This window comes from Python bivittatus, unplaced genomic scaffold, assembly GCF_059951505.1.
Source record: "Python bivittatus isolate LINGU-HERP-01145 unplaced genomic scaffold, Pbiv_v1 ctg000320_np1212, whole genome shotgun sequence".
NCBI lineage: Eukaryota > Metazoa > Chordata > Lepidosauria > Squamata > Pythonidae > Python > Python bivittatus.
In genome coordinates this window covers 12608812-12634635 of record NW_028277052.1, presented here as the reverse complement: position 1 = coordinate 12634635, position 25824 = coordinate 12608812, and the positions used below count along the sequence as shown (strand labels likewise).

The 25824-nt window shown below is 41.8% G+C and overlaps 1 protein-coding gene across 1 annotated transcript; it reads right to left on the bottom strand.

The window, feature by feature from the left end:
- Positions 1-203: 203 nt before the first annotated feature.
- On the bottom strand, positions 204-19769 carry SLC18A1 (solute carrier family 18 member A1). The gene is made up of 15 exons (XM_007433734.3): positions 19674-19769; positions 18660-19011; positions 16444-16502; positions 15402-15485; positions 14628-14720; positions 13257-13346; positions 12937-12980; positions 12555-12615; positions 11649-11744; positions 7707-7785; positions 7105-7156; positions 5037-5100; positions 4531-4650; positions 3035-3168; positions 204-442 (listed from the first exon to the last, which is right to left on the bottom strand). Exons 1-15 carry the CDS (start codon positions 19690-19692, stop codon positions 329-331), a joined length of 1461 nt encoding a protein of 486 aa, XP_007433796.2. The 5' UTR covers positions 19693-19769; the 3' UTR covers positions 204-328.
- Between the last annotated feature and the right edge of the window lie 6055 nt (positions 19770-25824).

Sequence of the window (25824 nt, the reverse complement as noted above, 5' to 3'; positions counted from 1 at the left end):
GAGCTGTGTGCAAGCTCCTGTTAAGAGCAGGGAGGTAGTTGAGAATGTAAAGAAAAAGTTATACCATCAAATATTGTTTTGAGGTGAGGGAAGAAAGACATACAGTACAGTAGGCCTCCCTCTCAGAACTACAAATACCCCCCCCCCCAAATAAACAGAGCTTACACTCAGCAGCCATAAAGTTCTGAAAGGAATGTCCCAAAGCTTCTTCTCACTCAGTCACTCAACAACCCACAGCAGTGGAACTTTGGACAGGGAGAAATGCAAGGTACAGTTAATAGAAGGGGATTTGGAAGGGAGGGAGCAAGGAAGAAGTAAATCCCTCTTTCTATAAATCAGTCTCGTTTTCTTCATCGCTGTTGTCTGTGAGTGGAAATTCTTGGAGAGCCTTTTGAGTGATGTAGCTTCTGGACGGCATGGGACACTCCTGACTTAGAATTGCCTGAGAAAGGGGACCAGAAGGAGGGAGAAGGGAAGCAAAAGACCAACATGAGCATCGTTGTCACACTCGGGGATAGCAATCCAGAATATGTTTTTCAAAGGACCTGTTATGGCATCTAAAAGTGCTTCCTGATCACTGGTTTCCTTCAGCCCAGTAGAGCTCTCCCCCTCCCCCCAAGGGAGCTGGTAAAGAAGGAGAGAAGATGTCCTCTATGTCCAACAAGTAAGGCAAGATGCTTCAGGACAGTCATCGGTCAATTCAAGAAGAGAAAGAAAACAAAATGTGCGGCAGCAAATAAAAACCACAGTAAAACCCAATCGTTGTCAAACTGGTGCGGTCATTTGTGATGTATTTTACAAAGAGTAAAGCAAAACCCAGCCACATGAAATGAAATAAGATCACACTGATTGGATAATAGCAGCTGTAAATAAAATGGAGCGGTGGCCTGGAAATTCGACTAGATGGGGTATTATTAACTGCAATTGGGCATCTGCTGAATTTGGAAACTCTTATTTGGTTTAGATATCTAGCCAGCTTGAAAAAAGTTGAATGACTGCCCAAGAACACATATCTGGGTACAGGACCCAAGTCTAATTGGGCTTCCAAATCCTGGGCACACTGTTTAAGATCTTTAATATTAAATAAATAAATAAATATTCTTAATATTTAATAGATATTAAAGAAATATTTAAGAGAATATTTCCCATGAGGTATACTCTTCTCCACCTATTTAGTGTTGGAACCATCTAGTACCTGATGTTCCATTTTAGAGATCCTGCTTCTCTGTTTGAAGAACAGTCCAAACATACACTTTATATCTGAACAGATAGTCCAGCTATTAATCTATCTAGAGGCCTTTCCCCACTGCTGAGCTGAACTGCTCTCTACCCAACCCTTATTTAGCAGAAAACTACACTGGCATGATATGCTGGTCTATGACCGTCATAAAGATTTGATTTGATTTGATTTAATACACAGGCATGAAATTGGCTGTCTCCACTGCTGATCCCTGCCCCTTTCTGTTGCCACCTGTCTCAGTCACTGTGGCACTTTCCTTCAAGCCATTGTCCGAGTAAGAAGAAAAATACTACTTTCACATTGGAATAACTAAAGACTACTTAAGCCTCTCTAATTCATGGACTGGGGATGAGATGAAGACCTTGTCATGGTGAAAAACAGTATTCCCAAGACATTTTTATGCCCTGAGTGGGAGCAGGTAGAGACAGCACCAGCCTTTCCTGGTTTCAGGCAAGCTTCCAGCTTCCCAACCCTGCCTGAAGCAGACATGGCCTGAACTGGGATCTTCTGAATGCAGACCACAACATCTGCCTTTGAACTGCCCTTCCCTTGAAACCCTGAAAATACAGAAATAGGGAAAGTAGAGGACCCTATTTTGCTGACGTAGAAATAAACAGAAATAGGGAAAGCAGAGGACCTCCATAAGCTTGCTGATGACCCCGTCCTTTCTGACACTTCCTTCTCGCTCTCTTTCCCAAGTAGCAGGAAGAAGGAACAGCTCACTTTTATTAATATAAGCAGATCCGTTGCAAGGTGGGGGGTGGGAATGGGGATCTGGTCAAAAACTGGTTGAAATTGGCCCAAGGGCCATGTGGGGCCTTTTAGCAGCTAAATCTCTGTATCCGATCTGCACAGATCAATTCATATATGCTTCTTATATGCAAGGCTGTGTTTTCACCTGTCTTCCTTTTCAGAGATGTATTTCTTCTCTCCATTCCTACCCTCTAATTAGTGCAAAGTCTAAGCTATCTTACCAAAGGCCATTTCCTTGCTAGTAATTTATAGGACCTTTCCCCACGGCTAACACTGAAAAAGCTAAAGATGACTTGGAGTAACTTAACCATGCAATGCAGTAGAAAAGAAGAAGGCCCCAGGGCATGATTCTGGCATGGTTGGATGCAAGTAGGAAAACGGTGATAGGTGCTTCCGACTATCACCATGCAACGCAGAAGGAAGATAGGCTTTATGTCACCATAACAACGGTTGTTGTATGTTCTAATCTCTATAAGTCAAAGACAGGAAATGGTCTGAGGTCTTCTCAGACAGACAAAGGATAAGGGGGAAAAAATCTGGTCTGAACACAAAATCGTCAGCCATTATGGGATGGAAAAGAGGATGAGAATGGAAACCTGAAGCATCCAGGGAGAAAGAGACTGAGTTCACACATTGCACTAAGCCATAATGTGACTTGCTTGTTTGTAGCATAAGCATGTGAAAATAACATAGTTTGCAACATAGCATGTGTAATTCTAATCACTGTGGTTTGTAAACTATAATTTATTGCAATAGTACTGCGTAGTATGCACTGTGTACTTACGGTATTGGGGGTCCCAAATATTTCCTTTGCTGCCCACTAGGCATCTACTTTTCTCCTTGACTTCTTTTATAGTTTCTTTTAAATTTTTAAATAGGGAATGGGCATCATGAAAAGCAACCCCCCTTGGATCTTCTATGGGTAGACCTCAAATTATGCTATAAATGAATAAATAAACCAACCATCCTTTGGGATATTTATTATTTATTCCCCTTTGGGTTGAACCACCAGGCACCCGCCCCCATTTTCTCCAAACTCACAATCTTCTCCTCTTTGGCTGGGGGGCTCCGTAGAAACCAACAGAGAGGTGCATAAGCGAGGTTGATTCCTGCAATGATGACCATGAGCCAAGGGAAGCCAATGGTCCGTACTAGAACACCTCCTGTAGAGGGACCTGTCCAAAACAATAGTAACATTATTCAGAACAGGAGATGCATGCTTAGTTTAGTCAGTGAAAGAGGTGCGTGAAGGCAGGGCAGCAATTCTCTGCTTTTAAAAGGAGTTTCCCCAAAGCCCTGGATAATTTTCAGATGTTGTTGTTTATCGGCTTGTTTTTTGGTAGACAAGAGAAAATTAAAAGATGAGAAAAACTGATTTTTTAAAAAAAAACTAAGAGTGGATTTAGGGTTTAGGACTCTCTTTGTTTCTGATCTTAAGAGAGTGAATGCCATGATTATGAGTCCAGGGGCAGATGTGGTGGTATGTGGGAAAGACCTTGGGAGGCTGGGCCAAGAGACGCTGCCAAGGGAACAGTCAGATAAGAGACAGCATAGCCCACAGCTGGATAGTGGGTGGGGCAAGAGGCTCAGAAGGGACCCTCCCTAGTTTCTTGGGCTGTAAGGGAGACGGGGGGGGGGGAAGAATTGCAAGATTCTGTCAATGTAGCTTTACAATAAAATAGAATTAGCTCATCTGATGGTGATTCCTATCTGGTTTACCCCACAAGGCTAACATCAGCATCTTCAGCACTGACCAGAAGAATCAACAAATTTGGGAGAGCTGCAAAGTTGCTAAAGTACAGGTATCCTTTAGGAACTCCTGTATATGAAACTGCCGCTATAGATTTCACCCCTGCAACTTCCCCTCTTCTCACAGAGAGACAGTGAACTGGGAATGGGAAGACCCAGATTCAGTCACGGGAGCACCTTGGGTGACTGGGCCGATCACTCCCTCTCTGCCCAACCTACTTTCATGGGGAAAAACTGAAGGAAAGAAAGCACTAGGTGTGTCACTTTGAGCTCCTGTATGAATGGCAGGATGTATATCTAACCAATAAATAATTAATAGTAATCCTCCCATCTCTATATTCCATGAAATTACATCTTATCAATTCAAAACAGACAAACTTCTAACAAATTAATCTCTTTCTCTGGGTATGTGTATGCAGTTAGATCCAGATTTAATGATGCATGTAGTAGACCACTATTTCTCAACCTTGGCAGCTTGAAGATGCTGGCTGGGGAATTCTGGGAGTCCATACATGTTCAAGTTGCCAAGATTGAGCAACACTGCAGCAGACTGATTGAAATCAATTATAAAAAGTTAAGCGTGATAACATTCTGTGTTGATTTGAATGGGTCTCCTCAAAGCATGACTAAGTCTGGCTCATGCATCCGTTCTTTTTCTGTCTTGCGTGTGTGAGAAAGAGCTTATTTTTATAAATAAATAATCTATTGTTCGGTCTCCTAGGGATTGCCAGCATACAGATGCCACGTAAAGGTAATGGTACATCACCACGATGCATATCAGTCCATACCAATAGCAAAGCCTAGACAGAACGCGACGTCAGCAATGGCATAGACGCTGCCATAAACAGAAGTGTGGCGAAGATCCACCAAGTATCCCATGATAGGCATCATTGAGGAATCCACCATACCTGGTCCCAAAATAAAGCAAAAAAGATCTCATAAGAAATAGTATTTTATCTCCTGTTCATGTTTCCTGAACAGCAAGCAATTATGCTTCCAAACTGTCCTTGTGTCCCGTATGGTTGGTATCAAAGAGCCATCACCAACAATCTGAAATGTACATCGTATTCCCATTCAGTTTTGAACCTTGCTATAAGTGACTCTTTCCCACCCCATAGAAAAATCTTCTGCCAAGAATTGTTGTGCCCATAAAATCACTCAACTGAGCTTGGCTCCAGGAAAATTTCACTTCCTTTTCTGAAACAATTCAGTTATAGCTGTATCTAGTAAAACTGACTGAAGGTAATCATCCTGAACGATTTGGTGCAGAATCCCAAGTCTTTGAAAACCTTACCAAGGGCAAAACCAACCCCGCTGTTGGGGCCAATGAGTCCATAGATATTCTGCGCCAGAGGGATCTAGGGTGCACAAGACAGAGAGTGGATTAAGGCGCAGAAGAAGTCATAAAAGTATCTCTTATTTTTGGTGAAAACTAAGACAGAACTAGGGATGCAATATTCAACCATTAGAAAGAACGACGCTTTTCGTTTAACCCATCATAATTATGCAGGCGCCAATCATGAGATTTATGATTTGAGGCATCTGGCCATCAGCAACATAATGTTGCAGGGCCAAGTTGCAGCCAGCCGTGTCTTCTTCTAGGGTACTCCATTCTCCATCCCAAATTTGTGGGTTTTCCCACAACAACTGATATTCTAAAGCCACTGGCCAAATTCATTGGATTACTTTGTTTTATGTGCTCTAAAAGCTTTTCCACTGTCCCTGTGAAACTTTGGTGTTCTTCCAGGCTTTTTATCTTTGGATACTTTTCGGTTGTAGCTAGATTCACATTCCACACAATGGACGGCTATTAGTATATAGGGTTTTATAAAGATTTCCTGCGTTTGGGGTTTTCTTCTATATTTCTGTAAATGTTTCTATTACAGGTGACCCAGAGCAAGTTCATTCCCTTGCAAAGGGAGGCTCCGTCCTCCCTTTTTTAAGCCTCCCATGCCGTGCTTGAGGAAAACAGTTCTCCGACATGCTTCTACAAACCGCAACTTTGAATCAAGCCTAATGAGTAAAATACTGTGATGCTCTGCTCACAGTTGCTCATGCCCTGGTCATCTCCTGAATGGACTACTGTAATGCGCTCTACATGGGGCTGCCCTTGAAGAGTATTTGGAAGCTTCAGCTGGTGTAAAATGCAGCAGCGTGGGCAGTTATGTGTGCCCCTAGAATGGCACATGTTGCACCTTTGATCAGCGAGCTGCATTGGTTACCAGTTTGCTTCCAAGTGCAATTCAAGGTGCTGGTTTTGACCTTTAAAGCCCTATATGGCATGGGGCCAGGTTATCTGAGGGACTTCCTCTCCCCAATTACAAGTACCCAACCCATTGGGTCCAGCAGGAGAGGCCTGTTGTGGGTCTCACACACTAAGGCGTTCCATCTGATGGGACCCAGGAGACAAGCCTTTTCTGCTGTGGCACTTGCCCTTTGGAACATCATCCCCCCTGAAGTGAGGTTAGCCCCAACCCTTATGGCCTTTTGGAAAGCCATAAGTTGACACGTGGTTTTTTTCATGAGGCCTGGGGATCCCGTAACAGCAGAGAGCCCATGCATTGGTTGCACTATGTATAACATCTTAATTTAACCCTCTCGCAATCTTGTTTTTACTCACAGTATGTTAATTATTTAATCACTTTAACTGGTTTTTATCATCTGTTTTAGTAGTTGGTTTATTGTACACCGCCCAGAGTCAGATGGGTGTGTGAGATGGGTGGCCATATAAATTGGATAAATAAATGAATACTTAAACCACAGTAGCTCTCTCTGCACATCACACCAGCTTTTAGTTTAGTAAAACAGAAAATCTCATTTGAAGAAAGTCTAGAGTCTTCAAATGGCTGGGCTCATGCATCATGCCAAGGTATGATTTGTTTAGCCATGGTTTAATGAAACCAATAATAAAGTAAACTATAAATCATGGTTTACAACTATAATGAGTAGATTTGCATAAGACACTAAACTAAAATAAAGCAAAACACTTTAGCTTAGTTAGGCTTAAGTCCTAACCAGGTCAGATTCTGGTTACTTTGAAAGAGTTTATTAGGCTAGAACTATGAAGGTCCAGGGAAGAAAATGGTGGGACAGGGTGGGGAAATCACAGAAGAAATGGGGAAAAAATGAGGGAGGAAACTCTTTTCCTTCACTTTTCAATTTTCCCATGTTTTTCCATCGTTTACTAGTATATATCTTCTCTCATCACATGCAAAATTCTGTTAGAATCCATGCTTCCACTTCCATATTCTCTTTGAAATTCCTATCCTACCTGCAACAATGCTGGCGGATATTAAGCTGGAATTAGAATTCTTTGCCTGATTTCTCCATCTGTGGGCCATGCAATATGTTGTCATACTCACACAGAGGAGGCTGACTCCTATTACCATCATCCCGATCAAGGAACACAGCCACCTGCCAAGAAAGGCAATGAACAAAGGGTATCAACAGCTCTGAAGACCGTCTGAACATTTCATCTTGCAAATTCAATAAAACCATCCATACTGGAATGCCTTTGTAGAAATCAGCAATGGACTCCCCTGCCAAAGGTATCCTGAAATGCCTGCAATAATTCTCTCTGGAACTCAACTTAGGAAACCTAGGCCAGCAGGTAGGTAGGTAGGTAGGTAGGCAGGCAGGCAGGTAGGCAGATCTTTTACTGCAGGCACAGCAACCTACATGAGATGAAAAGCAACTTCTACCAAGCTAAAGAATTCAGGATGGATGGATGGATGGATGGATGGATGGATGGATGGATGGAGAGAGAGAGAGAGAGAGTTGGATGGGGGGAGGGAGGGAGGGATATAGAGAGCAGGTTAAATCCTGGGTTTCTTTCTCCTGCTTATACATCACAATGGGGACACTCCCAAAGAATCATTCCTTCCCCCATGACCACACCGTCAAAAGCTGCAAGAGTAGCTCACAGAATTCCAAGCTTCAAAAACCTTTGACCTCCTCTACTTACCGTCCCATTTTATTGGCCAGTATCCCAAAGAGATTGGTCCCAATTAGATAAGAGATACTGGCAGGCAGAAAAGCTACCCCTGCAAAACAAAAGAGTGTCAGTCTGAAAGGAGGGCACCGTAGCCTTTCCAAGGATAGAAGTCCCTCCTGAGCTTTCCCTTAGAATCCTATTGGGTATACAGTATATGTACATCAATGCAGTTTGATGCAAAAGACATATTCTTTAACAAAAATAAGGAACGAGTGTGTCAGTACAGATCGTCCTAACACGTTGTTCAGTTGAATGTAGACAAATGTATGAAGGACAGTTCTAACAAAAGATATTAAGTATGATATTTCAACTCAACCTTTAGAGGCAGCATCCCGTTGCTAAGAGATACTTACTTCCTGCCTGAATAGCAAAACTTATCTAGTGCTTCATAAAATCCATTGTATTCAAACAAGTTTCATGGTCAGGTCCTTGCAGGCATCGACCTATATTAAGCCCATCCCTTCCTTCCTCATTACAACTTTACACTTTGCATCAACAGAACAGTAATTTGCTCTTCAGTTATAATTAAACCAAAATCAAATATTTGACTTGCTGTTGCTTATTGTTAATTTATTCTCCTGCAGATGACAGATGCTATCACCAGCATCTCTGTTTGCCTGACTATAACACAATGGGCTTATAGAAACTCAATCACTGGTGTTTAATTTCCTTGCGGCTTTTTTTACTTGTTTTGCAGGTCCTCTGGGGAAATCCATGTTCTTTCCATTTTGCTAAGAAACACTAGGTTAAGCAAATTTTTTAAAAAAACTTGTATTAGATGTTCAAAACTACTCATTCATATTCAGTATGTGAATGTCAGACATTAGTCTCATCCTGCTTTTACACCATATCTTTTCAGTGTATTTATATTTCATATTGAAGATCCATTGCATATAATTATGAGTCTTTTTGCATTAAAGGAACAAACAAGAATGTTCTAATATCTATAATCTGCGAACTGGAGATCCTTGAATATGAGATGAAATATAATTCTCTTATAGCTGTGATAGTGTTGAAATGGAACTCCTACCTTCCCCATCCAATGGCCATACTGGGTGAGGAAGGTAAGAGATATGGGCCAACCAATCAACAGAGCACTAGACTGCGGAAAGTTATTCTAACTACTCAGTGTTATTGACACCAAACAGCAAATTGGAAAGAAACGTTGTTCTTCCTATGCAAGAACTCCATGTTCACTTATGAGTCACTTTTAAACAACACATTAACCTGAACTAGAAGTTGCTAAGGACTACATGAGGGTGAGACAGTATTCTTCTAGCTAGGAGGTCAAATGTAAACTGCCAGTGGTTGTGCTAAACAAAGATGAAGAAAACCATAATCTGAACCATCTGGAGGACACCACATTATTGAAGGCTTTCTTCAACGATTCTGCTCTAAATGGGACTAAATCTAGATTCCACCCGTTGCTCTTTCAATTGTTCAAGTGTTAAACAGAACTAGTACGTGTTTAGCCCTTCCTTTCTCCAAAAACTTCATTCTGGTCCCATTCTCATTCTATCTTCACTCTTCACTCTGTGGATTAGAATTGACTAGTAAAGAAAAGCTGGTTCAGGATCACTCAGTGAACATGGTGACAAGCAAGGATTTGGACCTCTGTGCAGGAAACCCTTGACAAAGTGTTCCCCCAGGGCCAGGAGGTTCCGCTGGTGATGTGTCTTCTGTTTATGGAATTGTTGTTTTAACCAGGTGACATGGGCGATATGTTGTGGTGGTGGTCTTAATCATTGTACACCACCCAGAGTCACTGCTGTGAGATGGGCAGCTTATAAATCAAACAAACAAATAAATAGGTAAAATGTGCCAGTAATGCACAGAGTAGGACCTGACAGGAAGATGATAAAGCGTTTAGCTCAACATCACAACTTTAATCCATTTTTTTCCTCACATCTATTCAGGAAGGGGGAAGCACGTGGGAGAAAAAGCTGGGGAGGACTCCAGCACAAGAGAAGCTTTCAATTTCTGCCATATCTTGGGGAAGCAAGTTGGCATTTAGGAGCTATCCAAGGTCCTGAAATGCCAGCTTTATCCTCAGACGTTTAATGTACTGCACAGAATGTCCCTACTGGTAATGACCAGAGGAGCTGCTCAGATTCCCACACCTTGGGGATCCATAGATCTATTGTTTGCATTTTTAAAAAATCAACATAAATTCTGCCAAAGGCATTCAGGATAAAACAAACATGCTGTGCACAAGTGGGGCAAAGCACTCAAACTGTTTTAAAAATCAGAGAGAGAAGAAGGGAGTGTCAGACTGTCAAGGGGTATAAAAATAAGGGAAATGGATATGGAAAGAGATAATGGGATGCTATGATGAAATTAGGGGGCACAGGCCTAGAAAGACTGTGGGGAACTTTGTCTTGCATGGATGTTGTCTCCAGTCTCAGAATGGGCAACCCTTCACTATCACCACCTGTCTTTTCTTCCCATCCTCTTGACAATAACCTCACCCATCTCTGCCTTGCTGTTTTTCCAGAAAGGCAAAAAAGAAGATGGCCAGGCATCCTCACAGACCCTCTATCTTATCAAGGGTTCCTCCTGGCTGGCTGTTTAGCCAGCCCTTAAACTGATTAGCAGTCCTCAGTCACTCTGCTAAGCCCAGGTAGCAATTCAATTGCTGTGTCAGAAAGTGTCACTGAGAGCATTGTTCCTCCACAAATTCAATTTCAGTGCCTTTTACAGCAAAAGTCAGCTATTTCATCTCATTATCCCATCTCCATGGTGGCACATAATTGCCATGTGCTGAGTCACCCACCCTCTGCTTCTAAAGAAGCTTTTTCTTTAATCAGTAGGGAGCTTTTCAGGAGCCATATGCCCAGCTCTCTCTCTTTCTTTTTCTTTCTCTCTTGAATGTATCAGCGTTCGTTGATAGATGAAGGAAGACCTTCTTTTTATTTAATATTGCACTAGTCATATGCATCAGCACACATGAGCCTATGTGCGGTGCTGCCAAGGTGAGACTGAAAGATAAGATAGACAGCTATGAGTCTGGGAATCACAGCTGAGAGACATACAAACCCACACTAGCACTAGAAAGATTACTGCAGTTCAGGCAAAGCTACAGTCTAGACAGGAAGTTTATTATAGCACTTCCCGTCCAGATGGAGCTACTGGCCAACCTGCATGGACAGGTCCCATTTGGAGCTTGTTTCATACAGGAAGAAAGACAAGGTTCTTCCAACTTATTCAAAGCTGATACATCAAAGATACAATAAAATACCAACCCCTGAGTTCCTTTACAATTTCCCACTGAATGTTTTTTATTGGACAGAAGAGGAACTTGCCTTCTTCATGAGCTCTATTTTAATTTTAATTAAATATAAATGAAATTTTTAAAAATCTACATTTCTCCAGCCCCTATCTGTTTGTTTTGTTTTTTTGAAGTGTGCTGTCCAGCTTGTCTACTCAAAGACCAAGCCCATCCCAAGGAACACAAATGGTTATAAAGTCCTGCTCTGCTCATAAGTATTTTCTGAATTTTTGAGTGCTGTTTATAACTTTAAAAAAACAACTACTATTGTATACAAACTACTGTTTGGGGGACAATTGCTACAAAAAGTGAGGACTGCCAGAAAATAGAGGAGTTTTTTTTTTTTTTTACAAAAAGAAGATTAAATCCAAAGCCACCATGTAAAACTCCACAGTGCCAGTTCTTCTAAACTAGCTCTTGAGGAATTAAAGTAGGCATCAGGAGATATGATTAAAGCGATTAGAGTAAAGTTGACTTTAAACATATACAGTTTGCTTCTTAGTGTAAATTTAACTAATTCACATTTCCAGAACCTAAACAGGAACCAGAACTATTACTTTTTTTGGAGAAAGGCTAGTAGCCAGACCCAGATATTTTATTACCAGCCAATTACTGTGAAGATCATTTTTTAAGAAAAAACCTACCCAGTTGCCATTCTGGGGAGCACATGGTTTGTATCATCCAAATGGGCAAAGTGGCCTCTAAAATAGCAACTCCCATGTTTCCAAAGCAGATTGAACCTGGAGGGAGAGAAGAGATGTAGAACCTTCATAATTTTTCTTGCAATTAGCAGAGCATCAGCCAGACTCCCATCTCAATTACAGTATGCAATTCAGGGCACCACATCTGAAGAAAGATACGGGGAAAGTGAAAAAAATACAAGGTGGAAAGAAAGGCCCTATGGACGCCTGGGAGACTGGAAGCCAGTGAGATGGGATGGAGAGAACTGAATGTGCTTGGATTTGCAAAAACCCAACTCAGAGTGGGCATGATAGCACTTATTGAGCACCTGAAGGGGTGTCACAGAGAAAAAGGCCAGAGCTATACCCTTTGCCCTAGCCCAGGAGGGCCAGTGCAAGATATGAAATAATGTGTTTCAGGAAGGGAGATTCCAGTTGAATTTTAGGAAGAATGTCCTATAGGTTCTTCCATTAGTTTGACAATGGAATCTTCTCCACAGCAAGAGTCTGAGCTCACATTTACTGGATGTGTCCAAAGAAAAGTTGGACAGCTATTAATTTGGAAACCTGCACTGCACTCAGTGGCCTAGACTCTCTGATTCTGCACTTGCTGCGTGGGACAATAGAAAGAGTAGGGTTCATTTTGCCTGGAGAGGTGTAAGGCCATCTTCAAGTATATGGCAGCCAACCATGCAGGAGGTGGAACAGACTTATGCTCTGGTGTTCCAGCAGTGTTCCAGAAACAATGAGCAGTGCTGATGGTGAGAAGAATCTTTTCTAAGCCAACTCCAGTTCCACAGAAGCTAAGTCTGGATGATCCATATTATAACCTGAAGACCGAATGCCCATAAGGAAGGCAGGAAGATGTACCTGCTGCAATCAAAATATAGGGATCCCACAACAAGGTCAACAAGGAGGTTCCTTTGATGCTCTGGAAAATACGAAGAGAAGGCAGAAATGCTTCAGAGAGAGATATGAGCTGTATGTTTGCACCAAAAAAAGGGGGCCTGCCTTTCAAGCAGCTTTGGGAGTTCCCACATATATTTTTACCCTGAGAAAAATGCTTGCTTTGCTCTTAATTTTATAACTCCTAATCTCATATTTTAGATTAGCGGTTTTAAACAATCATTTTATTTTGCGTTTTTAAAAAATAAAAGCAAATAGATGTGTAGATCCCTTGCCTCAACAAGCAGGGTAAAAATTCTTCAGTACGTACATAAAAAGAAAACATGCATGGGTATTTTTGCCCTACCTCTGGTGAAATCTTTGTTGGGTGCAGGATACAAAGCTGCAAAGCTAAAACAGAAATATCATTGCTATTTTTTTTCATACTTAGAAATATCTTTCCATCTTTCCTACTAATTATGTTCAACCTTACTTCGGTTCCTGTTCCCTGCTTGAGTAGCTCGGTTCTCCCTTGATGCTGCCATCCCCTTAGCATGCTTTCTCAGAAGTAAGCCCCACTATGCTCAGTGGCATTTACTTCACAGAAAAATGGGCAACCCGGGCTAACCTCTGAAGCCCAAAAGTTCAAGGTGGGCCCTGATCTGACCACTTCAGAGGGTGACTTACCGCCATCCAAGAGAGCTAAGAATGCCAGGATCAGAAAGGGAGATGATTTCCCAACAAACGCGTACATTACGCTTCCAAATGGAGCTCCAACTGCAAAGAAAACACTTCAGAGGTGCTAATGTGAAAAGGGACAGGGATAATAGAAACAGCTATAAAGATGGACTACATTGCATTTGGGGTCATTTGCTTGGGAAGTTGCTCTTCTCCTGCTTCATTTCTGTTTCCTGGGCTATACAGTCCAACCACTTTACTATTTCCAATAGCGTTTAATCACAAATAGCTCATCTTCCTTGCAGGTTCTGATTGAACTTGACCATAAAACTCATCAACTTCCTAGTCTTCTGCATCAGTGCATAACATAGATAGGGGTTGTCCACAAAGTCTAACTGATATTATTTGGTCACTGATTGCATTATACCCAAGAACTGTCTTTACTATATCCTTCTGGCTATGAAAGCTACACTGTTCCTTCTTTGTTTCTTTCTGTCCTGTGTAGTGAACAGTGTGATCTTCTGACTGAACGTTTCCAATTCCAACCTATTTCAATTCAATGGTACCTGTCAATGTGTGGTCAGTTCATTTTATCTTTGACCGTATTGAACTTTCCCACATTCCTGCTTCTTACATTCCATGTTCCCGCTGCAATTCTGTCTTTGCAGCTTTGGATTTTCTCTTCCTGCATAGCACCCTCACCATCTATATGCATCATAAGCACCATTAATACTCCAAAAGATCTTCAGCTGTTCCACAATAACATGTTGAGTGCCATCCAACCTGAGTTATGACACTATATTGTCAATGGGGTATTATATTGTCTATCTGTGTGGTTTTCTTGGTCAAATTCTGGAGTGGTTTACCATTACCTTCTCCCACAGAGTTTGAAATGATGTCTTTGCTATTGTCACTAAAGTGATCACCTACTTCCAGTATCTTCCTATGACATTGCTACCCAATACAGATCCCTGCTTGCTTTAGCTGGACAACTAGGATGACCTTCATCCCTTGGGTGATCCTGTCAGGAGTACATACCCTTGAAGTACACTCCCAATGTTCTTCACTCATCCCCTCCCAGGAACACTGTCCCTGCTCTCCACTAGTAATAGCAGGACCTGAGAGGGACTCCACAATATGTCATACTACACTAAGCAATAATTCACAGCAGACAGTGCTTACATGCAGTCACCCATTCAGATACAGATCCAAGTTTTTCCAGCTTAGCTGTTGGGAAATGTCTTACTTGCTGCTAGAGAACTACAGACAAAGCCAACTGAACTATTAACAGAATCCTAAAGGGAAGCAGCTGGGGAAAGAGATACCAGAGTGAACTCTCCATGAGTTCTCATGTACCCTACACAGTATAAGTGTACTCACCAAGCACTCCCAAAGCCAGCCCTCCTAATGCGATTCCCATCGCATTTCCCCTCTCACAGTCATCGGGGTACACGCTTGCAAGCATCCCCAGACCTGCAGGCAGAGAGAGCAAAGCCAATCAGTTTTGTGTTGCTGGAAATAAGCAACAGACATGGGTTAGTATGGGCCTTATTGTACTGTGCAGAAGTGAAAGACAGAGACTACATATGGAACATTCACTGTGTCTATGGGACTCTTCCTTTCCCCTGTTCTTCACCATCAGCTATTGCTTGTGGAAGCTGTGGTTTCATACTGTGATAAGTGAGAAAGTACTGTATGTACCCCCAGTGCTGTATTTGAGATTTTCTTTCTTTTTTGTTTGTTGTTTTATTACCCAAAACTTTTCAACTCAGTAAATAGGTTTTCCATTTATAACTTCAGCATCTCCCTCTTTACTCCAGGGTGTTAAGCAGAATTAATATAGAAATTACACCTTGCAGTAGGCACATCATTCTCGGTCCCTTGTTTGAGAACAAGGAAGGCTGTTTATCAGAGTGAATGAGGCCTTTCGTCATCCAGCTGACTGATGTGAATAGCAACAATCAAGGGTTCCAGATGTGCAACTTTCCCAACCATCGCTGGAGATGCCAAAGCTTGAACTTGGGTTCAGTGATTTTTGCTGCTGCTTTCACTTACAAGATGTAAAGAGCTAGAAAGTGCCTTCTGGCACTCAGGGTGCTCTCCCAGCCATACACGATCTGTGGCATTGCCAGTAATACCTGCCAACATGTTTACCTGCAACAGACGAGCAGGCAGAACCAAAGCCTTGCAGTGCTCGAGCGATGAACAACAAGGTGTAACTCCTTGAAAAAGCAAACACTAAAGGAAGAAAAGTGTGCAGAATTGGATTACTGGAATTAAGGATGCTTTCAGAAAAGACTTTTGGGGTGAACTTACATGCCTCATTGCTAAATGATGGCAGTTCATGAACTGCTGTGATTTGCCAGAGCAGTTCATGAACTGCAACACATTTATGTGCCAAAACATGCATTTTTCAGATTTTTTTTTTGACAATGTTCAGAACAAAACAAAAACAATATATGAAGGGAAGTGAGAACAAAAATATATTATATTAGGGGAAGACACTTGCAAAAAGTGCTATGTAGGGGAAAAAATCACACACAGCAATGCCGATGAGAAGAAATGCATATGCTGAAATTTTCATGCAGAGTTTTTAAAAATAAATTTGCAGATTGATGGAAGCCTAAGCCAACACTGATTTTATGTTAGGAAAATGAGAAACCAAGTAAAGCAGAAATTGATTGTTATCCATTCATATCAATACATTAACTGAATAATGACAGTCATTTGTAAAATAATAATAACAATAATAATCAATGTACATATAAGGACACAAGGGACATTTAAATGCTGGGTGTACATTATTTTATTGACAAACAATATCAAGGTGAAGCAAACTGAGCTGTTCTAATGTTTTAGATTTAAACTCCAGCAGCCTCAGCCAATATAACTAAGGCAGAAGATATTATGGATTCTGGAGCCCAAAATATTTGCAGGATACTAAATTGCCTACCCCAGAACCAAAACTATCCAATATTGTTCCAGGAAGAAAATACAAGATTTTCTAAAATCTGAGAACAGGTTTCTGTATTATTCGCATCTCTATTCTGTAAACCATGGTTGGATGGGCTGAACAAGGTACTGCTGTACTCTACTCCCATGTGTTCTACAGAGCACCACTAATAGTAAGGAAGGACTAGCACTGAAGTCCAGCAACATCGAAAGAGATACACATTGTGTAGGTGTTCATACTCACAGAGCGTAGAGAGGAACATAATAACAAATCCAAGAAACATGGGGATATGGTATCCTATCCTAGGTGGACAAAAAAAAAAAAATGGTATTGAGTTCACTGTCAAACACAGATTTCTTCAAAACATTTCCTGAATGAAAGAGAAGGAGGAGGAGCCAGAAAATACAGCCATTTCCCACCATGTGTCTGAACACCCATCATAACAGGGGACGTGATTTTCATTTCCTGAAATCCTTAGGTCGATGCAATATCAGATCCAGGGGGGTATTGGAGATGCTTTTAAATGGCAGGTTGCAGTTGCCTGCTTTAGCCGCCGTTAAGCCTGTCTTCTGAGACTCACAACTGTTATGAAGCACCATAGAGGCCATGTTGCAAACACAGCAACTGTAATGAGCAGAAGGAATAACCTTAAGGCGTAGGAGGAAGAGCTGCAAGACAGTGGTCAGATAAAAGAAATCTGAGTCCAGGGCAGAAATGTAATTTGAGAAAGCGACTCAGACAGGAAGCTCCCTAGTTCTCATTAAGATAACAAGAGGGAGGGAGAAGCATATTCAGACTTGCACAAGGTTCTGTTATTGTAACCTTATAATAAAACTACTATTAGCATTCTTAACTTTGGTTTCCTAGTCTAGTCTACCCTGATGCGCTGACAGCAACACAGATTTTATCAAGGTTGCCCAAACAGTTCTCTAATACCAGAAATTGAAGCCTGTGGCTTTGTTCCCATGGACCAATAGTGCTTTTAGAGTTGGTCCACAGAACCAGCAGCATCCACAGTAAACTGTGATGATGCCGGAAGACGCACATGTGACAACATCTTCGCACAAATGCCACGGTTATGTGCTTGTGCCCTAAGGTCTGATGCAAGACACAGCATTTGCATTATGAGGTCATCACACATGATTTGTCATTTATACACACATACTGGCCCTCCTGGGCAAATGCCCATGTGCAGGGCAGATGTCTGGGGTCCCACAGCTTGGGGGCCCCTCAAGCTTGTGTCAATCCCCCTTTCCAAAAAGAGGGATGGGTAGACGAAAGCAAGCAGTGCCTAGGGAACATGTGGGAGAACCCAACAGGTTTCTTCCCCCACCTCCTAGCAATACTACCCAGGGGTAGAGGGGTTAAGGCAGTGTTGTCCAAACTTGGCCACTTTAAGATGAGTGGACTTCAACTCCCAGAATGTCTGGGGTCCCAGAATTCCCCAGCCATCTTAAAGTGGCCAAGTTTGGACAACACTGGGTTAAGGTGTTAGACTTTTGATCTCTCTGGTATAAGAAAGAATGAAATTATTGCCCCTCTGGTGCTAAATACACCTCTACCAATAGCAAGGACTGTCAACAAGCCAGCAGCAATATGTTGCAAACTATGGAAAATTCCTTTTTCAAACAAAACAGGTTTATTTCACTTCCTGCATTTCCAGGAAGACACTTTCCTTCACATTCTTCCCACATTATGGGCATTTAAAAAACAACAACAACAACAGCTGGGGAGTCTGCCTGCCACATCCTTTACTGCCCTGCTTTCAGCTGAGCTGGGGAGAAGCACCAGAATGAAAAGCTAGACTGCCATCAAGCAACAATAGGCTCGGGACCGACCGACAGAATGTTCATCAGAGTAATCTAATCTGATGGCAAGGGAGAAAGGAGGTTTTAGAAGCTTGCCAGAAATCTTCCAGGCTCCACCCTGTCTCTTCTCAACCCATTCGATCTGCAGTTGGTGAAGACAATGTGGAGGAAAAGCAGGCTGGATATACTGAGCGTTTTTATTTTTGTTTTCTTTTTTGGTGTCTTCCATTCAGTGTTGACTCATGGGGACTGCCTGGACAAGTCCCTGCACTTTTCTTGGCAAGATTTCAGAAGAGACTTGCCATGGCTTCCTTCCTAGGGCTGAGAGAGAGGGACTGGCCCAAGGTCACCCAGCTGGCTTTGTGCCTCATGCAGGACTAGAACTCACCGTTTCCTGGTTTCTAGCCTGATGCCTTCACCACTAGGCCAAATTGGCTCTCACTGGACATTGGGAACAGCTTGCAAATTGAATGGGTTGCAGTGAAGCAAGGCTTCCTGATTCAAATCAGATCCTAGCCACGAAGCTCATTGGGTGATTGTGAGCAAGACTCAATCTTTCAGCCCAACCTATTTCATGGGTTGTGGTTGTGTGGGGAAAACCAACCACGACATGGCTATGAAATCAGTGGGTTTGTTTACAAGCTGACCTACCTGTTGGTCAAGGGTCCCACCAAGGGATTTGCTATGAGTTGCATCAAAGCTTTTGAGGCAAAGAGCAGCCCGACGCGAACATTTTCATTGGAAAGAGAGTCTGTCCCATCTGTACAACTATGGTTCAAAGCAGCTGCGGGGAAATGTGTGGCAACTGTTTCTTCTTGGCTCCCATTGGCACTGCCTGGACCATCGTGGCTTGAGATGGTCACAGTGACGTTGTCATAGTCCAACAAGCCTGAGGCATAAGGATCAGCTGAGAAGGGCACGGGAGCCATCGGAAGGGTGGTCTGAACCGAGGAGCGGCTAATATTTTTGTGGGTGGCATATAGAAATGAAGGGATGATTGGCACTGAAAGAAAGAGAGGAGTGAGGTCATATTTGTCCTGCAAAGAACAGGTTTGCTTTTTTGTTTCTATTTTGTCTTAAATGTATCGCTCTCTGCCTTCTACCAACTGCCTTTTTATCTACACACCCACATACACGCATACACACTCAAAATATTCCAGGGCAATCTGATTGGGTTAGGGATGATGGCAGCCAAATACCATATATCCTTGCAGATAAGCTGAGAATTTCTGGTGCCAAAATGCACCCAAAAAATCGGACTTGGCTTATCCGTGGATGGGCTTATCCATGAGTATATACAGTAATACTTTTTTAAAGTACAATACCCGTATTTCCCATATGTACTTGTGTATAAGCCCACCTGCAGATAAGCAGACCCTCAGATTTTTAACCAAAATACCATGAAAAAGGCAGGTCAGCTTATCTGCTTACACACAAGTATATACGGTAACTAATATCACTCTCACTGGCAGCCAATATTATTTTTTCCAGAATGCCCTACAGTGATGTAACTTCAGGGCATTCTGGCTAAATTGAATGGCTGCTACCGAGAGGTGGCTGCTGAAATAAGTGGTGACTGTGAGACAAAGCAGAATAAAATCAATATAAAAGCCCCCACAATTAATTAAACTCCAAAGAGGAATGAGCAAACCAAATACTACATACCCACAACAGTGAACAGCATATTGTCTACCAGCAAAGCAACAAACACAACCAGTAAAACCAGTTTCCGGGATTCTCTTCCCTCCTTTAACCAGAGCCACGGGGCACGTTCTGCGGCTAGCTCAGGAAAGAGTCGAATCTTCATCTTCCACGTTGCTTTTCACCGCTTCTCAGAATTTATTTTTTTCTATATCCTGTAGGAGAAAGATTTCAGCAAAATGTTCATCCAAACTCCAGCGTCAAAAGTACATCTAAAAGGAGGGCTCCAAAATCAACATAAGGACCACCGCTTTACGAAGCCGGTCACGAGGCACAAAACAGCACACCACACAAAACCTTCCAGAAATTTTTATCAGAGACATAAAAACCTCGCATTTTATTTCATGCTGGTGAGTTGAGTAAATAAAGATATTGACCTAACAGGGATATTGACTCCCCCCACCCTTTGCACATATTCAGGCTGTTCTCTCACTCAGTTTTCCAAAAAAAAAAAAACCCTAGAAACTCTGTTAGCCGGTCAAAAACTGCTGTTCTCTTTATCTCTGATCCAAATTACTGTGGAAGGTCCATATAAAAGTCCAAAGGGATGCCTTCGTCTGAAAAGAGCAGGTTAAAAGAGAAAAGAAGTGGGAAAATATGCATACCTGAATGAAGTATCAAAGTATCATTTTAGACTAGTTTACTTTCTTCTGGATCCTGAAAGAACATTGTGCATCGCCAAATTTTTTTTTTTAAGTGGCTAACGGTAAGAATGTTGGATTTCAGCTTCTGCCTTCTTCAGTTGCACTGATGTGAATCAGAGAGCATTGTAGCCAAATACACACTTAGAAACACACACACACACACACACACACGGGGGGGGGGGAGAGAGAGAGAGAGAGAGAGGTGTTACTGTTTCTTTGTTCCAGTAATACTTGATGCAATATGAAAACTATTTAGTACCAAGCACCTAACAGCAGCATATTCTTTTAAGTTTGACCAATTCCTCCAAGCTGATCTTTAAAAAGTCACAAAGGGCAAACTTGGTCTTCTCCACCACCACATTTTGCAAAATGTTCAGCCGGAGTAATATCTCTATGGAACCTGAAAGTTTGCATACTAGTTTGTGCTAATTTAATTTAACATACTGTACTGTCCTAGCATGGCCTTGCTTTGGAGAAGGGCCCTAGTAAACCACAGGGCTACCTATAGTTGAACAGATTTAAAGTATTCTACTTTAATGAGATTTGTATTCTAGAAGTTTCATAATTTTAGTCATAGGGAAGGGAGACTTTGGAAGATAGTACGGCTCCCCGGATTTTTCTGAGTTTACTTGGAACTTTGCAAGTGTCAAATTGCACCTTTAATCACCATCCTTCCTTCCTTTCTTTCTATAAAAATTTAAGGCTTCAAACTCCAGTGACCTCATCAATCTCCATCTTATCATACCCCCCAATATTGAGAAACAGGGAGTCCTTACCATTGTTGAATATATCACCATCTGTCTTCCTGGTGCTGATGGTGCCACAGTGCTCAGAATATGCTCCTCCGAGCGAATTTAATATTCCTTTTTATCTGAAGAGGATATGAGGATTCCTTGACCAGGAAGGCATAATTGATAGCTCAAACATGCCCCAATCAGCTCAGCAGCTCCATCTGCGTCAAAGCCAGGGAAATGGGAGGTACACTAACAAGGTATGTAGGGATTGTTTGCATTAAGAGCCACCTGAACGTTACCCATTTTTTGATGTCAGGGTTTATCATTCAGAAGCATATAGTTCTATCCCAGACAGCAAAACCCCAATTCCTATAGGAATATTCAGCAAGAATTCAGTAAGAATTCAGACTCTGATATTCTTCCCAGTACAATATTCCTCCTCTAGATCTCTTCTCTAAATATTTCTAGCAAAATCACTGATTTACAGAATTGAGGGGAACTGTAAAATCTAGTCTAGGACCGACTAGGACAGGTAATGTAAAGCTCTCCAGAAATTGCTGAGTTACCACTTCTAGCAGCCCCAGTTAATACGGGCAGTGGTGAAGGAGGCTGTAGCTGTAGTCCAGCAACATCTGGAATGTCACAACTTGACCATCTCTGATCTTCTTTGAAGCAGCTGCCACCCCCCTCCCCCATTCATTCATGATAGAGCAGCCTGTATAATCCAAGCAACGACTTGACAGAGGAAGACCAGCAAGGGCTAAGAGGAAGGATCTGTCCTTTTCAAGCCTCATCCAACTCAAAGGAGGTAAAGCTTCCCTAAATTTAAATTATCTTCAGGCCAAGCCTGAACTGGGCTCAGCAGTTCAAGCCAAGCAAGACTGGCTTGAAATTCACTCCATTTTTTCATATTCGGAACAAACAAGGTAACTAACCAAATTTTCATGTTCAAGCTACAGGTACCAGATCTGAACTGAAACCATCTGGATGACCATTAGAAGTCAGCAAAGGGATACAGAAAACTCCAACCCTTTGCGCTCCCATTGAGTGGTCAACCAGAATTTTGGAATCCAGATCTGGTAGCCCTATTTATTCAGCAGGCTGCATGGGTCACCTTCCATATGAGCACTCCATGGTGAACCACAGCTAGTGACAATAGGGACTGCAGTAGCATTGTCCTACAAACAATCCCTCTGTATCAGACACAGGCCTAGTTCAGACAATTTGCCAGTGAGCAACGTAGTTTGGATTTGGTGTACTGAATCGGGTGAATCTAACATTGTGGTTTGTAAAGCATAGCTGATGGCTCAGTGTGAAACTAGGTTTCTTCAATAAGCTGGGGCGGCCTCCTTCTGAGCTGTTGAAGATTAGCTTCATGCTGTTTTGAAAGGCTAGAGAAAGCCATTCAGGGAAACAATTATATTCTTCGAAGCAGCGGTGTGTGTGTGTGTGTGTGTGTGTGTGTGTGTGTGGTTTGGTTTGGTTTTGGTTTCGCTTTTTGGCACTTGTGGTTTCAGGTTTAAGGATAGGAATCACAGAAGGAAGCCTCTGAGTGGTAAATAGATCATCATGACTTTCACTTGTATCCCCATCATCACCGCCACTAACAAGTCCCTGGGAAATATGTTATCCATATTAGGCTATTTTGCCACTGTATTTTCTCAGGAATAATATTGCAGGCTGGATGGCAATTGAGATGGCAGGGGTTGTCCACCTCTGCAAGACATCATGGTGAAGGAATCAGCTTAGCACAGTGTGTGAATCCAGGCTTGGCTGTTCCATGATATTTGCTGGTGAGACAAAGCGAAAAAGAAGAAAGGGAAGGCAACTTTCTCTCACCCAATCAAGGGGCATAGTAAAAAAAAAAAAAAAGAGGGTGAAATCCAACATTTTATTCTAGCACATAAACCAGAAAATGTATTCCACCATCCTTCCATTCTTGGCAGGAAAATTACGGTGATAACAAAATGAATCAGTAATAGTTTGCTTCTTTTGATGATACCCAAAACCCTCTGGTGGAGCTGGCCCTGTACTGCCACCAATTTCTGGGAATCAATTACCTTTCAATTAACTCATCTTCTTATTTTTCAGCCACCTTCTCCATTCGGGAGTACTCCAGAGGCATTGGGACTCCAATGGCCAGCATTTCTAGCCAGCATGGACTATGTTGTTGGGGAATTCCAAGAGTTGGCATACCAAAACTTCTGGACAGTTTTGTGTTGGGAAAGGCAGCCTTTGACAAATGGATTGCTACTATCATTTTTTTCAACAGAATTATGTCTTTTAGCAGCCATTCCAGAAGGTAAAAAAGAATAGCAGAGTCTCCATCAGCCCTGCGGAGAATCGGCTTCGTTGGGTTTTGCCTTTCCGTCATCTACTAGATGTTCCATTCAGCTACAGCAGAGAGAGAAAAGAAATTGGATTATTCTATAAGCTCAGCTGAGAGGCCAGTAATCTTTGTCCTCTCCGGTCTTTGAACTATAGAAGTCCAGCTGGTGCTGTAAACAACCTCCAGTTCCCTTTATATTTACACCACTCACTTTGCACTACTGCTGTGCAAACTGTATCAAACTGTAAGAACTGGCACCTGATTTTTGTCATTTTCCTTTTCCCTCCCCATCTCTTTTTCCTTCTGTGTTGTTGTTTGTTTTAGACTGTATGTATAAAGGCAGGGATGGTCTTCTTCCCCACCCCCACCCCATTCTTTTAGTAACTAACTATGGAAAAATAAAGAAAAAACAGACAACATTATAAAAGAAGGAAAAAAGAAAGCTAAAAAAGAAAAAAAACCAGGTTGTATATTCACAGACATTATCTAGCTAAGCTATATTGAAAAGTTATTGAATTGTGAATTGATGGCAACATCAGTTCTTCTTTTGATGCGCTCTGGGGCAAACTGGCTGAAGAGTAGGATAGAAATGCTTTGAATCAATAATTTGAAATCCTTATACCTCGGGTGGAGGGGGGCAGAGGAGAGCTGTGACTCGTGCAACAACTGCTGTAAACCCAGCGTACCTTGAAGTGGGTAGCATTGTCTGCACAGATTGTAATAGGAGCCAGACATGTAACTGCCATCTCCTGGGCTGCTGTTATTACTCAGATATTGGATTAGGTACCAGTCACAAGGACGATAAACTTCTGAAGAACAAACACACAGTTATAAATTGTAGCGACACGTGAAAGATACCTTGGAAGATGACAGCCCCTCTGCTCATGCAGAGAAACTACATAAATAAAGTGAGGGGGAAAATGAATTTGCAAAGAAAATCCGTATCTAAATGTATCTTGCTGATGGGTACAGAAGCTGGTTTGCTCCGCAGGAGAAGCTGCAAAGCGAAGGAGATAAAAGGAAACAAAATCACGGCTTACATTATATAGTTTTCTGTCTGCATTAAAACAGATATTGCCGTATGAACCTTATAAGCAGCTGCTACTGGTAAGCAGATCTAACTTCTCTAACTCTCAAATTTACTTATTTATTTATTTATTTATTTATTCCATTTATATAGCCGCCCATCTCAGACCAGTGACTCTAATTTGCTCCAGGTTTTGCATCTCCTCCTCCGTTTTTTCTCACATCAGCAGCGTGTTAGGTTGGACTGAAAGAGAATGACTCATCGTAGAATGACATTATGGGAGTAATTAATACGTTTGGATGAAGAAGAAGGGGTTAGGCATTTTTTTTTAAGGAGCTGTATTAATGCTCGCTAATCATTATGCTATTCTAGCTAAACATCAGAAATTGTTTTTATAGATGCTAGCTTCTGCAGGACCTGTTTTTGTGAAAGAGTGTTAAATTCTACATAGTAACATCTTTTTAAAAACGATTGCTCCAAGTTGGAAAATAATAAAATGAGTGAAATAAATCTTTTGTGTGAGAGTCCAGTTGAAGTTACAGATCATCCAGTAGCCCCACTTATTGTGATGACTGATATGCATGCATTTTTAAAAATTTTAAATTATCCAATCTGTTCAGTCCTAAGGAAAAAGAAGAGGAAGACTATTTTGGACTTAGACACCTATAAGAAAACCTTGATAAAATGTTTGGACAACTGACTACAATTGATAAGCAGCCAAGTTATACAGCCTAGTTACAGTCTTTCACTGAAAAGCTACATATTAATATCCTGTAAAGTTGCATCATTAACTGTGGGATAACTTTGCATAGGTGTCTTCCCTGTGTTGTTCTAGGAACTTGACATGATTTTCAGACCAAAAGCATGAACATTTATTCCACCAGGACACCCTTGTGAATCTGCAACATGCCCTTATTAGTCACCCCTCTAGAGGAAGAGGCAGATGATGCTTAGCCACTCGTCCATCTGCAAACAAAGGGAAGTTGGACAATGCCTCGTCTTTTTCTTTCTGCTTCTATGAATTTGTAACATGGAAGAAGTCCTCCTGAGAGGCTCAAGCCTACAGCTCAAGGGCTGATTGCCTGCTTTGAATACAGAAGGTCCTGAGTTCAATTCCCATCTTCCCCAGGAAAGTTCCGTATCTAAATCTGTTCGAAACATCCTTCTCAACAGGTACACTGCACATATATCAGACTAGACCAGTGTTTCTTAACCTTGGTGACTTTAAGATATATGTGGACTTCAGCTCCCAGAATTCCCATGCTGGCTGGGGAATTCTGGGAGTTGAAGTCCACCTATCTTAAAGTTGCTAAGGTTGACAAACATTGGACTAGACCCTTTGTTATGAATGCTCATCAGGATGAAGGGCTTCAAGTTGAAA